The sequence below is a fragment of the Polistes dominula genome, unplaced genomic scaffold (assembly GCF_049000335.1).
Source record: "Polistes dominula isolate Pdom_NZ unplaced genomic scaffold, Pdom_raw_medaka contig_80, whole genome shotgun sequence".
Classification (NCBI taxonomy): Eukaryota; Metazoa; Arthropoda; class Insecta; order Hymenoptera; family Vespidae; genus Polistes; species Polistes dominula.
Genome location: NW_028301111.1, coordinates 2,212,756 through 2,234,611, shown reverse-complemented (window position 1 = coordinate 2,234,611; position 21,856 = coordinate 2,212,756). Strand labels below are relative to the sequence as shown.

At 29.6% G+C, this 21,856-nt stretch overlaps 3 protein-coding genes and 1 non-coding gene across 7 annotated transcripts in view; 3 read left to right on the top strand and 1 right to left on the bottom strand.

The window, feature by feature from the left end:
* Window positions 1-21,856, bottom strand: part of LOC107071673 (tachykinin-like peptides receptor 86C) — a 216,674-nt gene that overhangs the window by 27,341 nt on the left and 167,477 nt on the right. The window lies entirely within an intron of this gene.
* The window catches only part of twin (CCR4-NOT transcription complex subunit 6-like twin), a 246,481-nt gene that overhangs the window by 218,528 nt on the left and 6,097 nt on the right, over window positions 1-21,856 (top strand). For 3 of the 4 annotated variants that reach the window (XM_089176666.1, XM_089176664.1, XM_089176667.1), the window contains exons 3-7: window positions 2,901-3,213; window positions 7,227-7,378; window positions 21,058-21,288; window positions 21,410-21,587; window positions 21,673-21,812. In XM_089176666.1, coding sequence (XP_089032792.1) covers window positions 2,901-3,213; window positions 7,227-7,378; window positions 21,058-21,288; window positions 21,410-21,587; window positions 21,673-21,812 — 1,014 coding nt within the window. Of the gene's footprint in view, window positions 1-1,735; window positions 2,022-2,900; window positions 3,214-7,226; window positions 7,379-21,057; window positions 21,289-21,409; window positions 21,588-21,672; window positions 21,813-21,856 lie in introns of those variants that run through there. The other variant, XM_089176668.1, reaches the window with a different exon arrangement.
* On the top strand, window positions 19,277-20,463 carry Yip1d1 (Yip1 domain-containing 1). Its single transcript, XM_015326970.2, has 2 exons — window positions 19,277-19,622; window positions 19,704-20,463. Exons 1-2 carry the CDS (start codon window positions 19,400-19,402, stop codon window positions 20,261-20,263), a joined length of 783 nt encoding a protein of 260 aa, XP_015182456.1. The 5' UTR covers window positions 19,277-19,399; the 3' UTR covers window positions 20,264-20,463.
* On the top strand, window positions 20,836-20,908 carry TRNAV-UAC (transfer RNA valine (anticodon UAC)). The gene has a single exon. It is a non-coding gene; the product is annotated as a tRNA-Val (tRNA).

The following is a 21,856-nucleotide window of genomic DNA, read 5'->3' as shown; positions in this document are numbered from 1 at the left end:
AGATTACACTTACAGATAATTTTATCTACTATGCATTAAAAAAAAAAAAAATTTAGTAAAACGATATAAAAAATTGTATTTTCTTTTTTACTATTATTTTTTTCTCTCTCTTTTTCACTCGATCCAGAACCATAATAAAAAAAAAAATCTTCAATATAGCATAGTTCTCGTTAATGGATCCTAACGGTAACTGCTTTCTACTAGTAAAGAAGCGCTCTCATTTTTCTATCCCATAAACAACCGATTATCCTTACGGAATATAATAAACTCTAAGCGTGTATATATACCACCGCCATTAGCTGTTTTATCTTCGGGCCCCCATGATACTACTACTCCTCCCTGCCCCCATGCTTTCATACGATGGGAATAATATTGAAAGTGCATAGTTACTACTACAACTAACTTCTTCTATAGTCGATTGCCGATTAGAAACCTGGACGAAGATAATAGATGAAAAGAGAATATAATGGAATGAGTTAAACAGGGGGTGGAGGGAGGGGTAGATGCAAATAGAGGGGCTAGGAAGACGAGATTTTTTTTTTCAATTTTGTTATAAGAAACTGCAATCTCTTTTTTATACTCTCTGATTCTCTTTTATTTTCTTATTGATTTATTTTATTCATCGTTTAATTGTTGTTGTTCCAATGAAATTTTGTTTATTTTTTGTGTGTATTTTTTTTCTCAATTTAGTTTTAGGATAGTTTTTATTGCAATTATTTTGTATTTTATATTGCTAATTTATAGATTTATTATTTAGAAGTTATCTAGGTCTCTAAGTTGTTTAAATATTCAACAGATGGCATCGTATTTCAATTCAATTATTGCAATTTACTTACGACATAACCTTACTTTGAAACCACGTGATACACAACCCTAATTAAACTAAATGAAATTATAATGAAATAAAAGTCTTTAATTTGATTTATTAATTCATTTGAATATAAATCAAAGATATGATCTTCCAGTAACACTTGTAATGATTTATTGAAAAAAAAAATAGGAAAAAATACAAAACAAAATGAACAAATAGGAAGGACTCTGAGATAAAATAAAGTGGCATCTCAGAAGAAAGTCTAGTGAGATCTTTGAAGATCTAATCTTTGATAGTCAGAGTGCGAAACTAACATTGACACGATTGAACGAATGATCATTCGATCTATCGGCTAGATCGATCTATCGATCGTAATTTAATCGTGATCGAAGTAGCTCCGATTCAATCGTTTCTCACGCGATTGGACGAGAGGGAATGATTAACTCGATATCAATTGCATACGACATTGTCGTTGATTAACGACCATACCACACAACATCAACAACACCCTACCAACACCATAGACCAATCACCAATCACCAATACCAATCACCAATATCAATATCAATACTAGCAGCATCAGTAGTGATCTTAATCGATGAAACGAATACCAAATTACTTGACAGATGTATCAAAAGTAATTGATATTAAACCTTTTCATATTTTTATTAGTTCTTTCTCTTTCTTTATATATATTTACATATCTATGTATTATGTATCATATATATATATATATATATATATATATATATATATATATATATATATATACATGTATTTAAAAATCAATTTATTCTATTTCTCTTTCATTAACCCTTTCGCCACTACGGGCGACTATACTCGCTTTCCATAAGCATTTTATGACTGACGTACTACAGGCGACTGAAGTCGCTCTACATAAAATGCCACTCACATACTACGGACGGCTATAGTCGCTATACATAAAATACCGCGCATTGTACATTGTATAATATGACGAACGATTAGAGTTACTTCAAATTGAGTTTAATACAAAGTTAATATGTTTAAATGTTAGAAATATTTTAATTTGTGGAGTTTTTTTTTTCAATAAACACCATTAAACCAATTCGGGTTGCTGTGAAGCATAAACGCGGCCGCTGTCGATTTTACTCGAGCACCGTGCACATTTTTGGCGCTGCGACACGTTCAGCGAAAATACCACGGCAGAGAAGTCGCCTGTAGCAAAAGGGTTAATTACATTGCATATTTAAATATCATATTAGTTTTTTGATCAACACCAATCTTAATTGATGAAAAGAATACCAAAGAATACTTGGACAATAATTTTGAAAGTGACTGATATGAAAACATTTTGAAATTGTAATATACTTTTCTGTACATACGTATACATGTATGTATTATATTATTAAAAAATCACGTTATTGTTTAAAAAAAAAAAAAAAAGAAATACTTATCATTCTTGTATCATAATATTCATCTATATCGTTTGAAAATAAGTTTTACCACGTATACGAAACTTGTAGCTTTGTCTTAACTTGCAAAACAAGATTCACAAAGCTCGAAGACTATCAGAGATATATATCTCTTCGATGCTTGTAAATGTAACCGGTTATTCTACTTGACGACGATAAATCGATAGGACAATAAATCGAGATACGAAATGTCCCTACCGTTTTCATAACGGTCCTTTTCTACTTCGAAAGAACAAAAGAAGGTATTATTACCTTTTATACAAACATAAATACATACATATATATTATATTATATTGAAAACTTTGAAACTGCATAATGGATTGTATTGTAATACAAAAATTTACTTTTAAAATATTTAATAATATAAAAACAAACAAAAATTCAGAAACACTTTTGGTTAACCCTAATTGGGGTTACACAATAAATTAAGGTAATAATAAAAAATACAATGATAGTGAATACCAATAATAAATAGCTTCAAACTGATATAGGGGTTGATAATATGGTGATACGATGTTAGGATTATAAAACATCTACAAAAATTAAAAAACAAATGTAATTTTTCTTGAATAAAACAACCTGGGAAGATAAATAAAAAAAATATATATATATATATTCTTGTTTATTGTTCCAGGTATATTTACGGTAATGTGTTATAACGTGCTGTGCGACAAGTACGCGACACGTCAGATGTACGGTTATTGTCCAAGTTGGGCATTAGATTGGGAATATCGGAAAAAAGGAATCCTAGATGAGATACGACATTATGCTGCTGACATCATCAGCCTGCAGGAGGTCGAGACAGACCAATTCTACAATTTCTTTTTGCCTGAGCTTAAACACGACGGTTACGATGGTATATTCTCACCGAAATCTCGTGCCAAGACAATGGCTGAAAATGACCGGAAGTACGTCGACGGATGTGCTATTTTTTACAGGACAGCCAAGTAAGCTATACATTATTATTATTATTATTATTATTATTATTATTATTATTATATTTTAATCAAAATCTCAACTTGTCTTTTACTATTTATTATTATTAATATTACATTTTTAAATATTAATTATAATAAAATTATATTAATATTATTATATAAAATATTTTAATTAATTCAATAGATTAATATATAAAAATTTAGTGTACTATAGGATAGTTTTGATCCCGATTATTTTGTATTTTGTATTCCTAATTTAAGGATTTATTATTTATAGGTTATCTAAGTCTTTAAGTACTGTAATTTTTCAATAGATGGCTCTGTATTATAATTCAATTATTTTGATATATTTTCACGTCGTTACATTTTTTTCAGATTTAAATATAACATAAAAACTAACCTATGATTTATTTTATTTTTATTTTATTTTATTCGTAACTCTTTATATTTAGTCAAATATAATGATTTGTTTTTTTTCTTTTAAAGAAGTAAAGGAACAATTTTTAAATTTTAGTTTATGCATTTGTGTGTAAGTGTGTTTATGTATTTGTTTTTTCTTTCTTCTTTTCATTCGAAATTATTCGAACAAAGACACGGTTTTTGAGGGAAAAGGGGATAGGAAAAATAACAAAAAGTAGAAGAGAGTCAACTTTTTTAATCAAACTTTCTTTTACCCGTTGACACATCATCACCAATGTGTCGTAGTTAGTGTTGGTGTTTCACAGTATGTTGACAAAGTAATTTAACGAACAAAAGACAGACATCTCATTTTATACACACATATATATATTTATGACAATATTTAAAGCGAAACGTGCATATATAATTTATAAGCTAACGTTTAAAACAATGAACGTTAAATGACAAACGAGAATAAAACACGACAACTACGGAGATAATGCAAATTACGAGGTTTTTTTCGAGATAAAACTGGCAAAATGAACGAATTAAAACGAATCAAATGAATGAATGAACGAAGAAATGAAGAAAGGTAAGAGGAAGGAATAGAAAACGTCGTTAGATTTCAACCCCACTTTTCTCCAACACCCCTCTCGAAACTTAAACAAATATCAACGCGGACAGGGCGAGAGAAAATTTGCATTTTCACCTTAGTAGTACATCCAATTTACCAAGAAGACACGACGAGAGTTACCTACCCCACGATGAGAGAAAACCACCCCTTCAACACTAACACCACCATCATCACCATCACCATCAATGTTACTTCTCTAGCACCCTTAACTACAACCCTAGTGTATCTTGTGGATTTTCTTGCATTTCTCATCTATGCATTTTCCATGAAGAAAAATACAAAACAAAAATAAACAAACCATAAAAATATTCTGAGTAATCTTATACGTTTTTTTATACAAAGTAACCCTATTGGAGTAGATAAACTAATTGCATTGAATTTAATACTGTAAAATGGATTGTTAATTTAATAAAATTGATTTGATTATAAATCCTTGTCTATTTTAATATTGCAAACACAATTGTTAATTAAATCAATTGTCTTAGTGACGTTAGAATTTGGCAATATATAAAATATGATTTAAAAATAATATAACAATAGTTCATGGTATAGAATAGTTTATAAACGACGTTTGATATCGAAGAGAACAATGTTGAGACTCATTAAAATTTCCACTTCTAACGTAACTATATATATATATATATATATATATATATATTATATACAGGTAAATACATAGTATATGTCGTTATATATATATGTAACATTCCTTTATACTCTGACATCATAAATGCTTCGTGAAACCGACGTCTCTATGACGATATTAAGGTCAGTTAAATGACAAAGCTTTCTGATGTGACCTAGATAGTTACTAGCAGTATACACCATGTTACATATGATATCTATATACATATATATGTATGTGTGTGTACATGTATAGGTGGTATAACCAAAGCCTTTTGAAAAGCAGATGGAATAATTTGCGAATATTTCCTCAAACGTGTTCCAAATCTACCAACTACTACCCCTCACACTCACACCCTACATATCTAGCCCCTTAACCCTTTCAACAATTAGTCTCAATGGAAACATTATCGAATATACATATATATATATAGTAAAAAAGTTAGAAGAGTGTAGTAAAACACGATTGGCTTTTGAAATAGACTCGAGGGTACGATAGAACGGAATTGCTTTCGATTTTTCTTTCTATTTTTTTATCTTTATTGTACTTTTCGTTCTTTTTTTTGGGTGGGGAGGGGAGGGGGGAGGGGGGGATTCCCTTTTTTATTTGTATCCTTCTCACTAGCGAATAATAATCGAGTACACGTATCATTCTTCCCTTTTATTGCACTTCACTTGAAGAAGAAGAAGATCCCAAACGAAATATTTGTTCCCCTTCCCCGTAGAACTTTCCGTCAAACTTTCGTATTAGTTCGGTAAGAAGAAATAGAAGAGGACGAAAAGAAAAGAAAAAGAGAGAGAGAGAGAGAGAGAGAGAGAGAGAGAGAAAGGTTCTCAAAGTAATACTCGTGTCTTGCTAGACGTACCTTTCTGCTCGTGATTCGAAAGTTTTTGAACGAATGGTCGGTTGGACGATACTCAGGAAACGTCGATACTTTAGAGTTAGGTCTTGGGGATCCATGAGGTCGAGTTTCTTCCTCTTATTCTTTCTTTTCTTTTTATTCTTATTGGTTATCCTTCTTTTTTTTTTTTTTTTTTTTTATTTCTTTTCGCGGTTGAACGTGTATTAGTTGTTTCAAGTTTTTCTTTTTTAACTTATTTCCGATAAGTATCCTTATATGTTACATGTTACAGTAAGAAAAAGTTACAGTAACGTGAGTTTAACTCTTGTGAAAGTAATCGTTGACAAGTGGACATGAAAAATAAATCATAAAAATGTTTAAACATAATTAAACTCTTATTAAGATTCAAATTAATAATCATACCTTTCATATTTACCAAAAAGTATTTAACACGTTCCATGCTAAACCCTTTTTACCTGACTTGTCATTCAGATCATTTAATTTTGCTTTAATAAAATCAATTATTACATATTATTATTAATTATTGTAAATATAACTATTAAACAAACTTATGTGCTTTGTTCTATACTGTATTTTGTATAATCCATCAATATTTTTATACAAAATTAAACATATATTTTCAGTGCATTAAATAAATATGTTTAATGGTTAGTGTACCATCGGTGGTACACGTGGCCTAAAGAACAAGTTTAATGTGTACCACCGGTGGTACACGTGGCACAAAACGTATTAATACAATCTCAGCCTGACATTAGTTGTGGCAACTGTTGGTGACGTTGATTCAATCTTGTTTACGAGTAACAACAACATGAAGATGTTAGAAAAAAGGAAAGAAAAACGAAAAATGAGGGTTTAAGGAGTTGGTGGTGGTGGTTAGGAATGATGGGATGATGAGGGGGATTCGATGTTAGGGTAGGGAGGCTAGAAGAAGGGGGATGATAGCTCGTAATGGGGGATACGGTGAAGAATATATTTTTCTCTCGACTATACGTGCCACACATATCTGCAAAAGAAACCAAAGAAGGGTTTTCTCTACACCCAGCACTTGCCCTACGTGATACGCCTTCTTACGAGATTTCTTTTTCTTTTAGATAAAAATCGACAATCGATAATGACGATCGACTAATGACCACGATTACGTTTCTTGAAAACTACGAATAGTGAAATTTGATTATGGTGGAATCCATTTAAGTAAAATTTACAATCTAAATAATGAATATATTTAATAACTATATTAAGTAAGAAAAGAGTATTTTAATTATTAAATATTTATTATTTAATTTATTAGAATATTAATTATATTTTAAAATTTATATTTATATATATATATATATTTTAATATATTATTAAATTATTGTTTAATAACTATTTTATTAGAATCTGGGATTAATATTTCACAATAATAATAAATGATTCTGTTCCTATAAAACCACTTTTAGCTAAAAGTATTCAGTACTCAAAAGGGGTTGATAATAATTACTTTTTTTTTGGTTATTTTACAGATTCACCTTGATAAAGGAGCATTTAGTCGAATTCAATCAATTGGCAATGGCTAATGCCGAAGGTTCGGACAATATGTTGAACCGAGTTATGCCCAAAGATAATATTGGATTGGCTGCTCTTCTTCGAATGAAGGAAGCCGCTTGGGACAACGGTGAGTACTCACTCTTTTTCCATTTTTAATTTACATATATATAAAAAAAAAACTAAAATAGAAACATAAAGAAAGAAAAGAATAAAAAGAAGATTTATTTGCCTATAATTATAAAAGTGACTTGACCCTTAGCACTCCAACTTTTGAATGCAGTTATTGACAATCAACTCCAACCTTTTCTAACCGTACTTCAACTTGCAAGGTTTTAAATGTCAGATTTTAAATATTGCAATGAATTTTGATCTTAAATAGTACAATGATGGTTGTAAATAATTGAGAAGTATTTATTTTGATTGGTAACAGTATTGGTAAGGACCCAACAATATGTTTGAAGTAGTGCACTGTACACTGATGATGCTTGAGGGGCTCACACTTAGAGTGCTAAGGGTTAATATTTTATAAATAATATAATACAAAACATAATATTCATTAATTAAAAAATAGAGAATGATTTCATCAATTATTTTACATAACATTAAACTATAAATTAATTCAATATAATTCAGTGTATTGTAATTTTTGACAATATTATCAAACGTGAATCATTACAAGATAATATTTAATTTATTGTTATTTTATTTAATATTTAATTTATTAATAGTAATATTTATTTTATTATTTTATTAACTATAAATCAAAATTAAATATAATATTAATATGATATTCTAAAAAATGAATAGTTAAATGGATTGTTTGTTGTTTCAACATTATATGAAATTCATTTTACATTTAAACATAATCTCCTAAATATCTTTAAAACATGACTTACATGTACTTACATTACTTAAACCACTTTTATAATAATGATGGGCATACATATATGTATTTATACTTATATACATATAAATATAAATATCTATCATGGATGTTATATGAGATCAAAACGAATATAGCTTACCCTACAGATTTTATCTTAACATATTCAGGTGTTGACCTCGTTAAAATTCGTCACTTGGAAACCACTTCTTGATATACCAAAAAAGAAAGAAAACTTCTTTTTAATTAATACATACATGTGTGAAGTTGAGATAAATTGGGATTGCAGAGTAGAAAGAAGTTGGGATGGGTGACTGGGTTTAATAAAACTTCATCAATAATAAATAATACAATCTTTTGATACAAAAAAAAAAAAACACATTATTGATAGAAAAAGCAGAAGTTCAATTAACAACATACTTCAGATAAATAGAAAAGATAATAATAAGATTCTTTAGGATAATTTAACAATTGATTTTTCTTAACGTCAAAGAGAATGGACCACCTAACAAGAAGAAGAAGAAGAAATATAAAAAGAAAAATAATCGATTGTATTTGTTTCCCCTTTCTATAAATTACTTTTGCCTTTTCTCTTTCTCATTTTTATTATCTTCAGAAAATTGTTTCTCATTCGATCCAGTACACTCAACCCCTTTTACGCTCATTAACTTCAACCCCCTACTCTTTCTTATTTGGTCCTTTCTTTTACCAAATACTCGAACTTACCGATACGATATCCTAATGGAGAACAAAGATATTTAATTGCTATAGATAAAAATTGAGATAAAATGTGAGAGAATGAAAGAAATAAAGAAAGTCATGTAATGTAATAAAAAGTTTTGAGGAAAAATTAACAAAGGGATGATTATTGATAAATAATTGATTGAGGGGAGTGTATCATTATTTTATTCTTCATTATAATTATTATTATTATTATTATTATTATTATTATTTTTATAAGAAAAAATGAGAGATAGAAAAAGTTATTGAAATGAAACAAAAGTTATGTGAAAATTAATACAGAAATGTTTCTTAATAAACAATTGATAAATGTATCATTATTTTATCTTAATTATTATAATTATTATTATTATTATTGTTTTATTTTCTTATATATAATTATTATATAAGTGGAAAGAAAGTTTTTTTTTTTGAAGAAGAAGAAGAAGGAAAAAAATTTCTTCTACTTTCTTAACCTTACTTTTCAAACTAAAGTAAGAAAATAAGATGAAATAAAAAGAAATTAAATAAAAAGGAATAAGAATAAAAATAAGTTGAAGAGGATGATGAAAATATCATTTTTTGCTACTTGTAGTAGACACTTAACAACTTTTTCTTATGAACATTTCAATAACTTCATCCAATTTAATGCATCAAAATTTTCCTTTGCATTTTCTTCTTTTTCTTCATTCTTCTTCTCTTCTCTGTCTTTCTTGTATTAGATCGTTTTCTCATAATTAAAGGTAATTTGCTAAATTTTTTCTACTCTCTACGTTGCACGCGATCTTTGAAATAACATAATAATTAAGATCTTACTGACAAGAATATTGGATAAGAAATATAAATAAAATGAAATAACATGTTTCAAATAGTATTTAGTAAATCTATGCAATTTATTGATTGAAATATCATTCCACTAAAGTATATAGAATTTTGATGAACGAAATTCTTATCATTATTGTATTAACCTAACATTATAAACTATAATAAATAATAATTATATTTGAAGATGTAATTTTTGTTTGTAAATACAAATTGAAAAATATAAAAGAAGATAACATACTCTTTCATGAATAAAATATTAATCAATATTGTTGATAGAAACAAAGAAAACAAACAAATAATTGAAACAAGAACAATGAAGATTAACTATAATTAAAAAAAAAAAAAGAATCCCTAATGTTCTGTTCATTATTTTGTTTTTATTTTGTTTTGGGTTGGGGGAAGGTTTTCTTTGTATGCATCCAACAAAAAAAGAAAACCTCAGGCAGATTTTGTATTGCAATTGCTGATATTGTTCGGACGATTAAAATAAACTCATTGAAAAATTATTTTACTCATTGAAATATTAAAAACAACGATTTTAACGCAATATCCAACAACACTCAACTCAATTAAATGGATTTAAAATTAAAAAAAAAAAAACTAAGTTGGACTTTTTTGTTTCATTAAACTGGAATGAAATAAATTTCTTCGTGTATCCCTTTTATCCTACGGAAGGGAGGATCATAATCGAAAGAAAAGAGAAGAAAAAAATGAAAATAAAAGGAAAAAATTTTATAAGAATTTCCTACACCAACCCTTCTCTCTGCCTCTCTTTTTCTATTGAAATTCCAATCCGATTTCCGCACTGTTAAAGAAGGATCATCTTTATAATAAAGAATCGATTTAAATTTGTTTTATCAACTATTTTAACCTGTTTATCGTTATTTAACATATTTATAACTATTATTATTATTATTATTTGAATATTAATATAGACAAAAATATTAATACATATAATTTATACAATTTATATACAGAATATATACTCAAAATATTTTAGAAACAATATTTTTCTTCTTGATCAAACTTAATTTAATTAAAAAACTGTTAAATTTGGCGGGAATCAGCGCGTCAGTGTTATTTATAGATGGCACAACCGGTTTCCGAGTGCATACCGTTTTTCCGTTTTACGGTTTTTCTGGTTCCTTTCAAGATTTGAGTGGCATTTTTGTATCCGCATTAATCTCTCACTTTTAATAATATAAAACGCTTTATGTTATACCAAAACAACTTCTTTTCAATCTTCCACGAATACAATCTAATAAAAACGATACGTTATTTTTATTTAGACTCAAAACTTGTTAACCTAACCTCACATTTTATCTTTTTCTTTTTATTAAAATAATATTCGTACATAGAAATATTATGAAACGTGTACAATGAATATGATGATCCATCGATGCCATTGGCTCAGAAAGGTTGACAAGATCTCTCTCTCTCTCTCTCTCTCTCTCTTTATCTTTCTCTTTCTCTCTCTAATCTCCCTTAGGATATCTCGCGCAAAGTATAATAATATATTCAGAAAATAAATCGTCCTTCCGGCGCCGGTAATCACGAAAAGCCGCCTTCTATTTTCTCGGATGTTGATGTTACCCATCCAACGAGCTTCTTGTGCATCTTTGTTGCTAACTCATCCCTAGGTTGTAACAGGATTTAACCAATTACGTTGAAGCATACGTAGCGTCACTTGAATAGATTAAAAGATATAAATATGTTAAAAATAAATAATATATATTTTTAAATAGACAATACACAATAACATATTTAAGTATTAAATATTATTTTATTATAATATTATCGCAATAAATAAATAAATAAATAGATTTATCTTATAATATTAGGTAATATTTCAAAACATAGATAAAGTATCGAATATTACAACGAATTATGATATTATTATACATAACATAAATTTTACATTCTTTGTCGTATTAGACATTAAGATCATATCAGAAAGATCTATTTAACCATAGTGATGGTAATAACCGGATATATCGATCAACCTTGAAACATTAGTATGCACTATTTTAACGTTAATATACAACTGAAGATTGAGGGAGGGGAGGATTCAAAATAACTCGAGTGTCGAGAGTATGAAATAGTTCTCTTATGAGATTTCTGATAAATTACACCTCTTCTTCTATTTTTTTTCTTTAAAAAATCTTCCTTTTTTTTCTTTGTAAACCAATCAGGACGTAGTCTCATCATTCCTATATATCGAATGGGGTTAAACTTAACTAACCAAGTAGTCCCGCATTACGCGTTTCCCAGAGAGTTCAACGTTTAATTAATTGCCCAGCAATTCTAGTAGTGTAGTAATCTATACCAAACGTTATATAGATATCGATAGGAGGAAACCTTGAGGTTTCAAACCTCTGCTTGTGAGTTCCAATAGGAAAATGAAGTGGTTCACGAGTTCACTGAGCAATTCTAGGTTGTAACCAGAGGATTTGGTGAAGAGAGAAAGGCTTTATAATTCGTTTTCTGAGACTACCAATCCTATCAGTCAATTATATAAAACTACCCCACTCTTCCTACCCCCCCCCACTACTGTCATTTATTTTCTATTTGATTTTTGGTTCTATTTTTTTTAAATTATTTTCAGTAGAAACTTACTTATGACATTTAATATTTGTTTATGGTGTAAGTTTCTTTGCTCAATTTTTTATTAAATTTATATAATTTATAGATATATATATATATTTTTGTTTTTGCATGTGATATAAAAAAAGGGGAAGGTGTGAAAGGAAAAAGAAAATAAATCTGAAGTTTGAAATGGGTATAGAAATTAGTTTAAATTCCAAATGAATAAGAAACCGGTAATAATTCTGATAGATAACAAACACACATGCGAGTATAGGTCGTGTATTATTTATATACCCTGAGAGAAGATGCGAATATTTACATGGCAGCAAGAATTCACATATATATATGTAAAATATAAATACATATATCTAAAGTTGACGTATCGGCAGTCCGTGCAATGTCTCGTGCAAGACATCGAACTGAACTAATTGGATAGACGTGATTTAAGGTAGTCCATTTTAAAGATGACTACAGGCGGTACTACTAGCTAGCAACCGCGAAATTCCAATGGCTGATAAGTTATTCCAATAATTCTACCAACGAGTAATATGTAAATTTCTAAGTATTAACTCTTGAAAAAAAATAATATAAAATAAAATATAAAGTCTGGAATGTATTGCGTGAGAATTCGACGATGGAATTTATTTAACAGTATATCGAGTAAGTTCAAAGCATTATCGAATTATAAATCGATGCTATTTAAATTAGAAATGGAAAAAAATAATAATACGAGAAAATATTAAAAATTATTATTTATACCGTTAACTGTTTAATGATTCGTACCATTTTCCGATTAGTCAATACATACGTGAGATTTGAATTCAAATTTCATTCAAAACGTAAATGTATTATAAAATATAATAGAAATGATTTTACAGTATTTAGAGTTCAAAATATAAATTAACTTAAACTTTTTACAATTAAATAAAATATATTTAATTATAATATACTAATTTATAAATTATACAATTTACTTAAACACCTTTGCAAGATTTGAATTCAAATTTCATTCATAACCTAAAACCATTACAAAAATATAAATACAATTTATTAAACATTATATTAAAATTCGAAGTATAAATCAACTTAAACTTTTTACAATTGAACAAAATACATTTAACTATATACCATAAAAATATTAACCATTTAGTTATACACCTTTATAAAATTTCAATTCAAATTTCATTCATAACCTAAAACCATTAAAAAAAAAATAAATAGAATATATTGAACAATATATTAAAGTTCCAAGTACAAATCATCACAAATCATCACAAATCATTTATTTAATTAAATAAAATATATTTACCGATATATCGTAAGAATATTAACAATGTATAAATTATACGATTTAGTTTGTACACCATAGAAAATATTCTAATACAAATTTCATTGAAAACATACGACTCCGAGTAATGTATTGTACAAGAAGGAAAGAAAAAAAAAGAAAACATAAAAAAATGATAGAAATAAAAAGAGAGAAAGAGAGAGAGATCATTAAAGCATAAGGTTAACGGCATAGTACTAGACGTATCCTTCCGTGGCTAGTTAACAGAATAAAATTATGCACGAGTTTAAAAGGTCTTCCTTAATGGGTTTTATCGAGAGAAAAGGAAGGAGGAGTCAAGGAAAAGGGGAACGATGGAGCGAGAAATCCGTGCAGCTGTTTCATAGCACGATAACTACCGTGTGATATTGAATGGGTAAGAGGTAATGTACCTTACTATAGTACAAAAAGATAGGTTAGGATAAAACCTGGAAGCTCGCTCATGGGGGTATTATACATAATATATAAAGCGAAGGATTTCTAACGTGTACGCCTTTAAAAAAAAAACACGTAAAAGAGTCCTACAATAAAAAAAAAAAAAGTAGGAGAATTCTTGATGATAGGACGATGGGGGGTTAGGGAGCGTTTCTTATTCATGTTCGATGGTATTATTGGTTCTGACATTTTGACTTTTGACGGAAAAATTTACCGATTACTTAATTCGTGAAGTTTTTTCTTTTTAACTAATTCAAAATGTTTTTTTTTTTTTTTTTTTTAATTATTCTTAACATTAAACGTATCACGATTGGTCAAATTTATTTATGACTTTCAAATGTAAATGATTCATTTCTAAATAAAACAAAATATATATTGTTCATAATCAAATTGATTCAAATATTATTCTATATTTAAAATTTTTTTTAAACTAAAATCATTTGACCAAAATATCGAAAAGTTTAATATTAAAAATCTCCATTAACATTTGATACAAAAATTTCAATACTCATTTAATAATTTCAATTAGACACAAATATTATTACTTACATATAACCCATGAGAACGGATAGATTCATATAGAATAATTAATCTTCGATATAACGATAATCTAATAAACTATTTTTATAAAATAAAGTAAAAAAGAAGTAACATTTAAAAACCGGTAGTGTAGAGGATATTCAACGTTAGTATTTTAGTATCTCTCCGATGAAGCAAGTAAGTAAGCAGTAGCAGTAGCAACAGCAGCAACAGCAACAGCAGCAGCAGCAGCAGCAGCAGCAAGGTACTCAGGAAAATTGGACCACCTGGTGGCCTCTCGGGAATGAGCGTGAATTCTATACCCTTGTGGTAGAGTGAAAAAGATAGATAGACAGATCGAGAGAGAGAGAGAGAGAGAGAGAGAGAGAGAGGAGAAGGAGAATAAGGAAAGGGATAGAAAGGGATAGAAAGAGAAGAAGAGAATCGGAACCTAGGCGATCGTGTCCCGCCAGTAGACGTTTCAATAACGTAACTCCGCGCGAGGAGCATTAATTGAGGAGAGAGAGTGAGAGAGAGTCGCTCGGCAATATGGGTGCTCCCATTACGTGAATAAATCACCCCAGATTAGAATGGAGAGGGTGGTATATACCTACCCCCACCTCCCGGGGTTACCTTCGACTCGTATATGTGTACCGTTCTCATTGGTAGAGGTAGTATTGGTGGCGCAACAACACAACCGATCGCGAGAATCCACCAACCCTCACCTTCCACCTCATCCCATTCCAGCAGTCACACCCTTCCACCCCTGTACCGTCGTCCCGTTCCACCAGGACACGCCGGTTCGTACCGGAGGTCCTCGTAAATTACCCAACGAATCAATATCGTCCTCTTCCCTGCTTCAATCTATACCCACCACCACTACCACTACCATCACCCAACGCAGAATCCTCCTCATACACCCCCTCGGTCGGCTTGGTTCTCCAAGAAGAGAAAGAGAAAGAGAAAGAGAGTGTGTATATATATGTGTGTGTGTTTGTGTGTGCTTTTATCGGCCGTACGATTTCGAGGAATACTCTACTTGTAGTAGTAGTAGTAGCAGTAACGTTGGTAGGGCTTTTACGGAATATATCCTAGCTTTAGAGTATATCGTACGGATATTCCACGGAAACGGACGTTTAACGTCTACGAACTTGGAATATTTACTACCTTTCCCAAAGGAAGAAAGATGAGAGTGAGAGAGAGAAAGGGGAGAGAAGCAAAGTGGTAGGGAAACTTTCGATCAACCCCTTTCGATTCGATCCACGCTACGAAACTCTCTCTCTCTCTCTCGTTTTCTTCTTATTTCTCTCATAACTACTGATCTGTTATGCTTTTTTTTCTTTAATGGGGAATATGTTCTTCTTCTTCTTCTTTTTCTTTTTATTTTAATCATTTGTTTCTTTTTATTTTTCTCATATCCATTCATAACAATGCAACATTTAACCATCACAAACACACCAATTTGAGTTGAAACTCAAGAAAGTGTTCTCGCTTCGTTGCGGTTAATCTTCCCCCAACCCCCACCCTTACAAAACGAAAATTGCGACCATCACGCACAATGGTTTTACCCATACACATAAGCTTCTTTTGCGGGGAGTTAAATAAGTAAGTATAGTATGGTATTGTTGAAAGCTTTGCCGATGAAGCAACTTCTTTCATCATTAATTATAGTCTTGCTGGAAAAACAAACAAAGGAAACGAAAGAACACGTATGGTTTTCTTTTATTTTTCTTTTTTCTCGTTCTACTTTTGCAACCAACTTTTCCCACAATCATCCCCCTATCCTCTACACCAAGTCATTTGACCAACGAGCTTATCTCGTTTCTTATTTTCTTCTTTTATTTCCTTCAATTTCATCCTCACCCCTAACTAAATTGTTCTTATTTATCTTTAATGATATAAATGATAAAATATGAGATAATATTGTTTTGTTTATTGTAGAATAAGTTTTGTATTATATTAATGACAATAAAACAACATCGGATGTGACTATGAATAAAAAAGAAACAGAAATAAACAAATAAACAAAATTATTTAATACTCGAGTTAGATTGAAGTTGATTGCTTTTGTTATATATATATATATATATATATATATATATATATTATTGCTTGATTTTTCTATCAAAAGAAGTAGAAGGTTGAGGATGGGACACATTCGTGTACGTTCGATTAATCCTTTCATTGTTTTATTTGTTGTTTTCTTTTAAATACGAATTAATCGCGCATAGTAGCATTGTTCTAGTTTTTTTTTCTTTTCACCTTTGTTTTTATTTTCTTTTTTTTTATTTTACTACTCTATCCCTTTTTGTTTTGTTTCTTTCGTATTTTTTTATTTTTTTTTGTTCCTTTTTTGTTTTCTTTTTGTTTTGTTTTTTTTTTGTTATCCGAACAAAACACTGTTATCGTATCCGTCACGCTTCGGTAAATATTACAACGCTGATTCTGCTTCACTTCTCTCTTCTCTTCTCTTCTCTTTCTTTCTCATGTTTCAACAACAACCTGTGCACGCGAAACAACGTAACCGAGAAAAGCATTTATTTAAACGATGGAATTGAAATTCACGTTATCTGGATATATCGCACCGTGTCATTGCAAACGACGTACGGTACGCATATATATATAAAACATGCTTCATATATATATATATACACTCGATGAGTAAACAAAATCCGAATCGTTCTACTTCGAGAGCCATAACGCCGATAATTTTCATTTGGAATGTCAATAGATACATTCCCACCGGGTTCATAGCCAGGGTTTCATTCGTAGGTTCCATACGATCGTCGATAGGAAAACCCTGAACGAAAATTCGATGAAATATGCATTATATCGGAAAATAAAACAGAAGAATCGATAACGTTCAATATCCATAATTATCACATTATACATATGCGTATATATATATACACCTAAATACTATACTATATCGTATACACTATTAGCCAAAAGTTTGGAATCCTTATATCCAAAATAAACCAAATACAATAACCTAACCTATTCTAATTTAGTTTCTGATGATACATTTCTTTCATGATTCTTATAGAAATTATCATAAATTTTACAATAAAAAATATTCATATCGATCTATAAATTATCTTAAAACTATTTATAAAAATTGCATAAAAGAATATTATAAATATAAAGTACAAATGATTGCAATCTATTAACCCATTCGGGACCACTTGCACACCATATGTGCAATCATACTAAATTATTAGCATTGTTAAATTGGCAATATAATAAAAAAATAAAAAAACAAAGAAAAGACTCCTGGGAACCTGGTTCAAAAAAAGTCGTAGTCTCCAATGGGTTAAACAAATATAATTCAATAATAAATATAAATACAGGTAACCTTCCTACAACACAGTAGATAGATTCCTAGAAAATGTTGTGCTGTGTGAAACCGTGTTATAGGAGGATTCCCGCATTTTATAAATCGTTATAGCGAAGCCGTGTTGTAGGAGGGCTACCTGTATATACAATTCTATTGTTTTCCAAGTCAAATAAACAATTTACAAACTTTTAATTGATATCAAGTTTAATCGTGTCTTGATAAAAGATAATACAGTTAGAATATTTTCGTTAATATTTATACTAATTCTCTGTTTTCTCTCTTGTTAAACTTTTGCTACCCGTTAGAGGTCGATTTCTTCGTGTTATTCGACCACCGACGCCTTGTAACTCTCGCTTAATTGCTCAGGGAGATAACGCTTGCCTCCTGGCTAATTGCAAATAAACGAACTAACTGCATAATACTTGGGTTTGTTACGAACCCCCTCTCTCTCTCTCTCTCACACACACATTTTCTCTCTACCATGTAAGAGAACAAGTTATCGCACTGATTTCCGGCGATGGAGGCACTCAGGCGTTAATTTAGAATGACCATCCTAAGGGATACCACCTCATACCGTTAGCATCTCTTTTATTACGATCACTTTACTTCCTGCCACGTGCCAAGGATTACTTAGGACATAAGTGAGTTAATATTGCGTAGGTGCTGCTGAGTCACGCACGATCTTCTTTTTCATTTTCCACTACCACCTCCTCCTCCTTCTGTTCTTCTATTTACCAAAGTTTATATGAACCAGGTGTGTTTCTTGTAATCACACCAAAAAGCTTCTACAAATATAATGTACAAACTATTTTAAGTAGATAACTGTATTAAAAAATTATTAATTTTATTATTATACAGACTTTGATAATATACCTTTTGTCTTATTTGTCGTGTGTTTTCTTCTGTAACAGTAAATTTCCAAGTGATGGTAGTTTTTTCTTGAAGATCATCATGGTGTTGAACTTCATTTGATTTTAACACGTTGAGCGCCACACGAATTTTTAGAAAAATCCTCGTTAGGCCACAAGCCTGGCTTTGTATTGAAAAAATAATTGAACATCAGACATCGGCGTCTGATATGCGGCCTTAACGTGAAGTTCATTGTCAGTCATTTATGACTGACGTGGCACTCAACGTGTTAAATATAGGTTATTTCTATCAATTCGAATAAGATTTTATATTAGAATATAATATTTATGAATGATTTAATTTATTATTCTTATAGAAAAGAAAAGAAATCAATATTTTTTCTTGACACACAAGAATTCATAAAATACAGATAATAATAATGGTACGTAATATACCACTGTCGGTACGTTTGATCTATAGTTTTCTGTATTGATTACACGTAACGCCATCTGTAGGATTTAGTTTGAACTAAAAGTATCAATACTAATAACCATGATTTCACTGATTCTCTCTCCGTAACGTCAACGAGGATACTTTTTCTAATACTGTTTAAGGAAGTTTACAAATATATAAACATTCGTTTAAAAAGACTAATCGAATTATCAATATGTCTGGTTATACTGGACAAAAGAATATGTGGGCTAACCCGGAGGATACTCAGAACCCATATAAACACGAACAATATTATTTCGAACAACCTAACCAACAATTTGAATTTCAATCTTATACCGAACTACCATCTGATTACAAAGTTCTTTCACCAGAAAGTTATTTAGATCCAAGGCAACGCACTTATGACGAATTGTTTCCTCAAGATGATTTTACAAGAGGTATTATTATTAGAAATATTGATAAATTTATCCATATATACATATATATTAGTATATATATTGAATAAACTATACTCATAGGTGATCACGGTTTTGGAGACGAAGAAGTTGAACCACCTTTGTTAGAAGAACTTGGTATTGATCCTGATCGGATTATACAAAAAACATTGGCCGTATTAAACCCGTTTCATAGGAGAGGACAAATCGATGATGCTAATTATCTTCTTCAAGATTCCGATTTAGCTGGACCGGTTACATTTTGTTTAGCCCTTGCTGCGTTTCTTCTTTTAGCTGGTTCTAAAGCTCACTTCGGTTATGTTTATGGTCTAGCAACAATCTCATGTCTAATGATGTATATTCTTTTAACGTTAATGAGTAGTACCAATAATATTACATTATTATCTGTGGCATCTGTATTAGGATATTGTTTATTACCCGTTGTAACACTTTCAGCATTTAGTATTTTTACAACTCTTCGTGGTACTATTGGTTTAGTTTTTGCAGCTTTGGCTGTTGCTTGGGCAACTTTGTCAGCTTCACGACTTTTGTCAACCATGTCTGGGGAAAATAATCAACGTCCTCTTATAGCGTATCCGTGTTTTCTACTTTATGGAGTGTTCACTTTAATTATCATTTTTTAAATGATGATTTTCTATCAAAATAAACATCTTACATATTAATTATATACATACATATGAAACCTTTTTTTTTTTAATCTTAAACAAATGAAAACTTTTAATTAATTCCTTTTGTATTGTAAACTTTATGATACTCCTAAAATTACAATAATTTGTCGTTTAGATATATAATTATAAATAAAGTGTATATAATTTTATTGAAACTAGAAAAAAGATTTATTTTAAATATAACATTTGACTTATATATTAATGAAATTCTTTTTTCTTCCTATTTTTTTAATGAATTATTTAAAATTATAAAATGCATGTAATAAATTAAAAAAAAAAAAAAAAAAACACTTTTATGTTCTATTATTTATAATTTGTAAATAAATTTCTTCTATAAAAAAATATATATATTATCATTCTTTATTATAATTTTTAATTTCAATATTTCCCAATAAAAATATATATAACAATATTATTATATCGTAAAGTTTAACTTCTGTTTTATTAAAATTATTGTTGCACGGTTAATTTTCTTCTGTATAAATTATTATAGAACCTGTTCTATTTATAACTCGATCCTTTCATCGGGTTCCGTAGTGTAGCGGTTATCACGTCTGCTTTACACGCAGAAGGTCGCCAGTTCGATCCCGGCCGGAACCATGTCTCTCTTTTTTTTTTTTTTTCGTTTTAAATACAAATTTTTTGACAAAATATTTTTATCTTCATAATTAATAATAATAATAATAATATAAATAATTGTTATTTTTTAATCTTATTATTAAATCTAAGATTGTAATTTATTTGCACAGGTCTGCCATCAGATCCAGCACAAGTACAACAGCCCATTTTAGTTTGCACAGCCCACATTCATTGGGATCCTGAATTTTGTGATGTTAAATTGATACAAACTATGATGTTAAGCAATGAATTACGTTCCATTTTGGACCAAGCTGGCCAGTCTTTCCGACCTGGTCATAAGCCTGATTCTTCCAACGTGCAGCTTTTACTTTGTGGTGATTTTAATTCCCTACCTGATTCAGGTAAATCGTTTTAATATTATTCATATAAAAAAAAAAACAAAACAATCAATTAATATTAAACAATTACTAATGAATAATTTTTCTTTTTGTTCTTTTCTTTTTCTTTTACATTGAAAACCAGGTGTCATTGAATTTCTAACATCCGGACGCGTTGCAGCTGATCATCGCGATTTTAAGGAATTAGCTTATAAATCATGCTTACAAAAGATCTCTGGTTGCGATAAACCAAATGAATTTACACATTCTTTTAAACTTGCATCTGCCTACAGCGAAGACATTATGCCTTATACTAATTACACGTAAGTTACAAATATATCAAAAAAAAAAGAAATTCATTTGTATTCATTTTTATTAAGAAACAAATAAATTATTCTTAACTTTCAGGTTTGATTTCAAGGGCATAATAGATTACATTTTCTATTCTAAACAAAGTATGGTACCTTTAGGATTGTTAGGACCATTGAGTGCAGATTGGTTTAGAGAACATAAAGTGGTAGGTTGTCCGCATCCTCATGTACCATCTGGTAAGTTTTTTTATCATTTTTTGTAATAGTATGTAAGAAATAAA

What these genes read in the sequence shown, in the direction of transcription:
- Yip1d1 (XM_015326970.2), top strand. Translation starts at nt 19,400, where the DNA reads ATGTCTGGTTATACTGGACAAAAGAATATGTGGGCTAACCCGGAGGAT. An exon ending in TCAAGATGATTTTACAAGAG is followed by an intron (nt 19,623 to 19,703) that starts GTATTATTATTA and finishes CTATACTCATAG; the next exon opens with GTGATCACGGTTTTGGAGAC.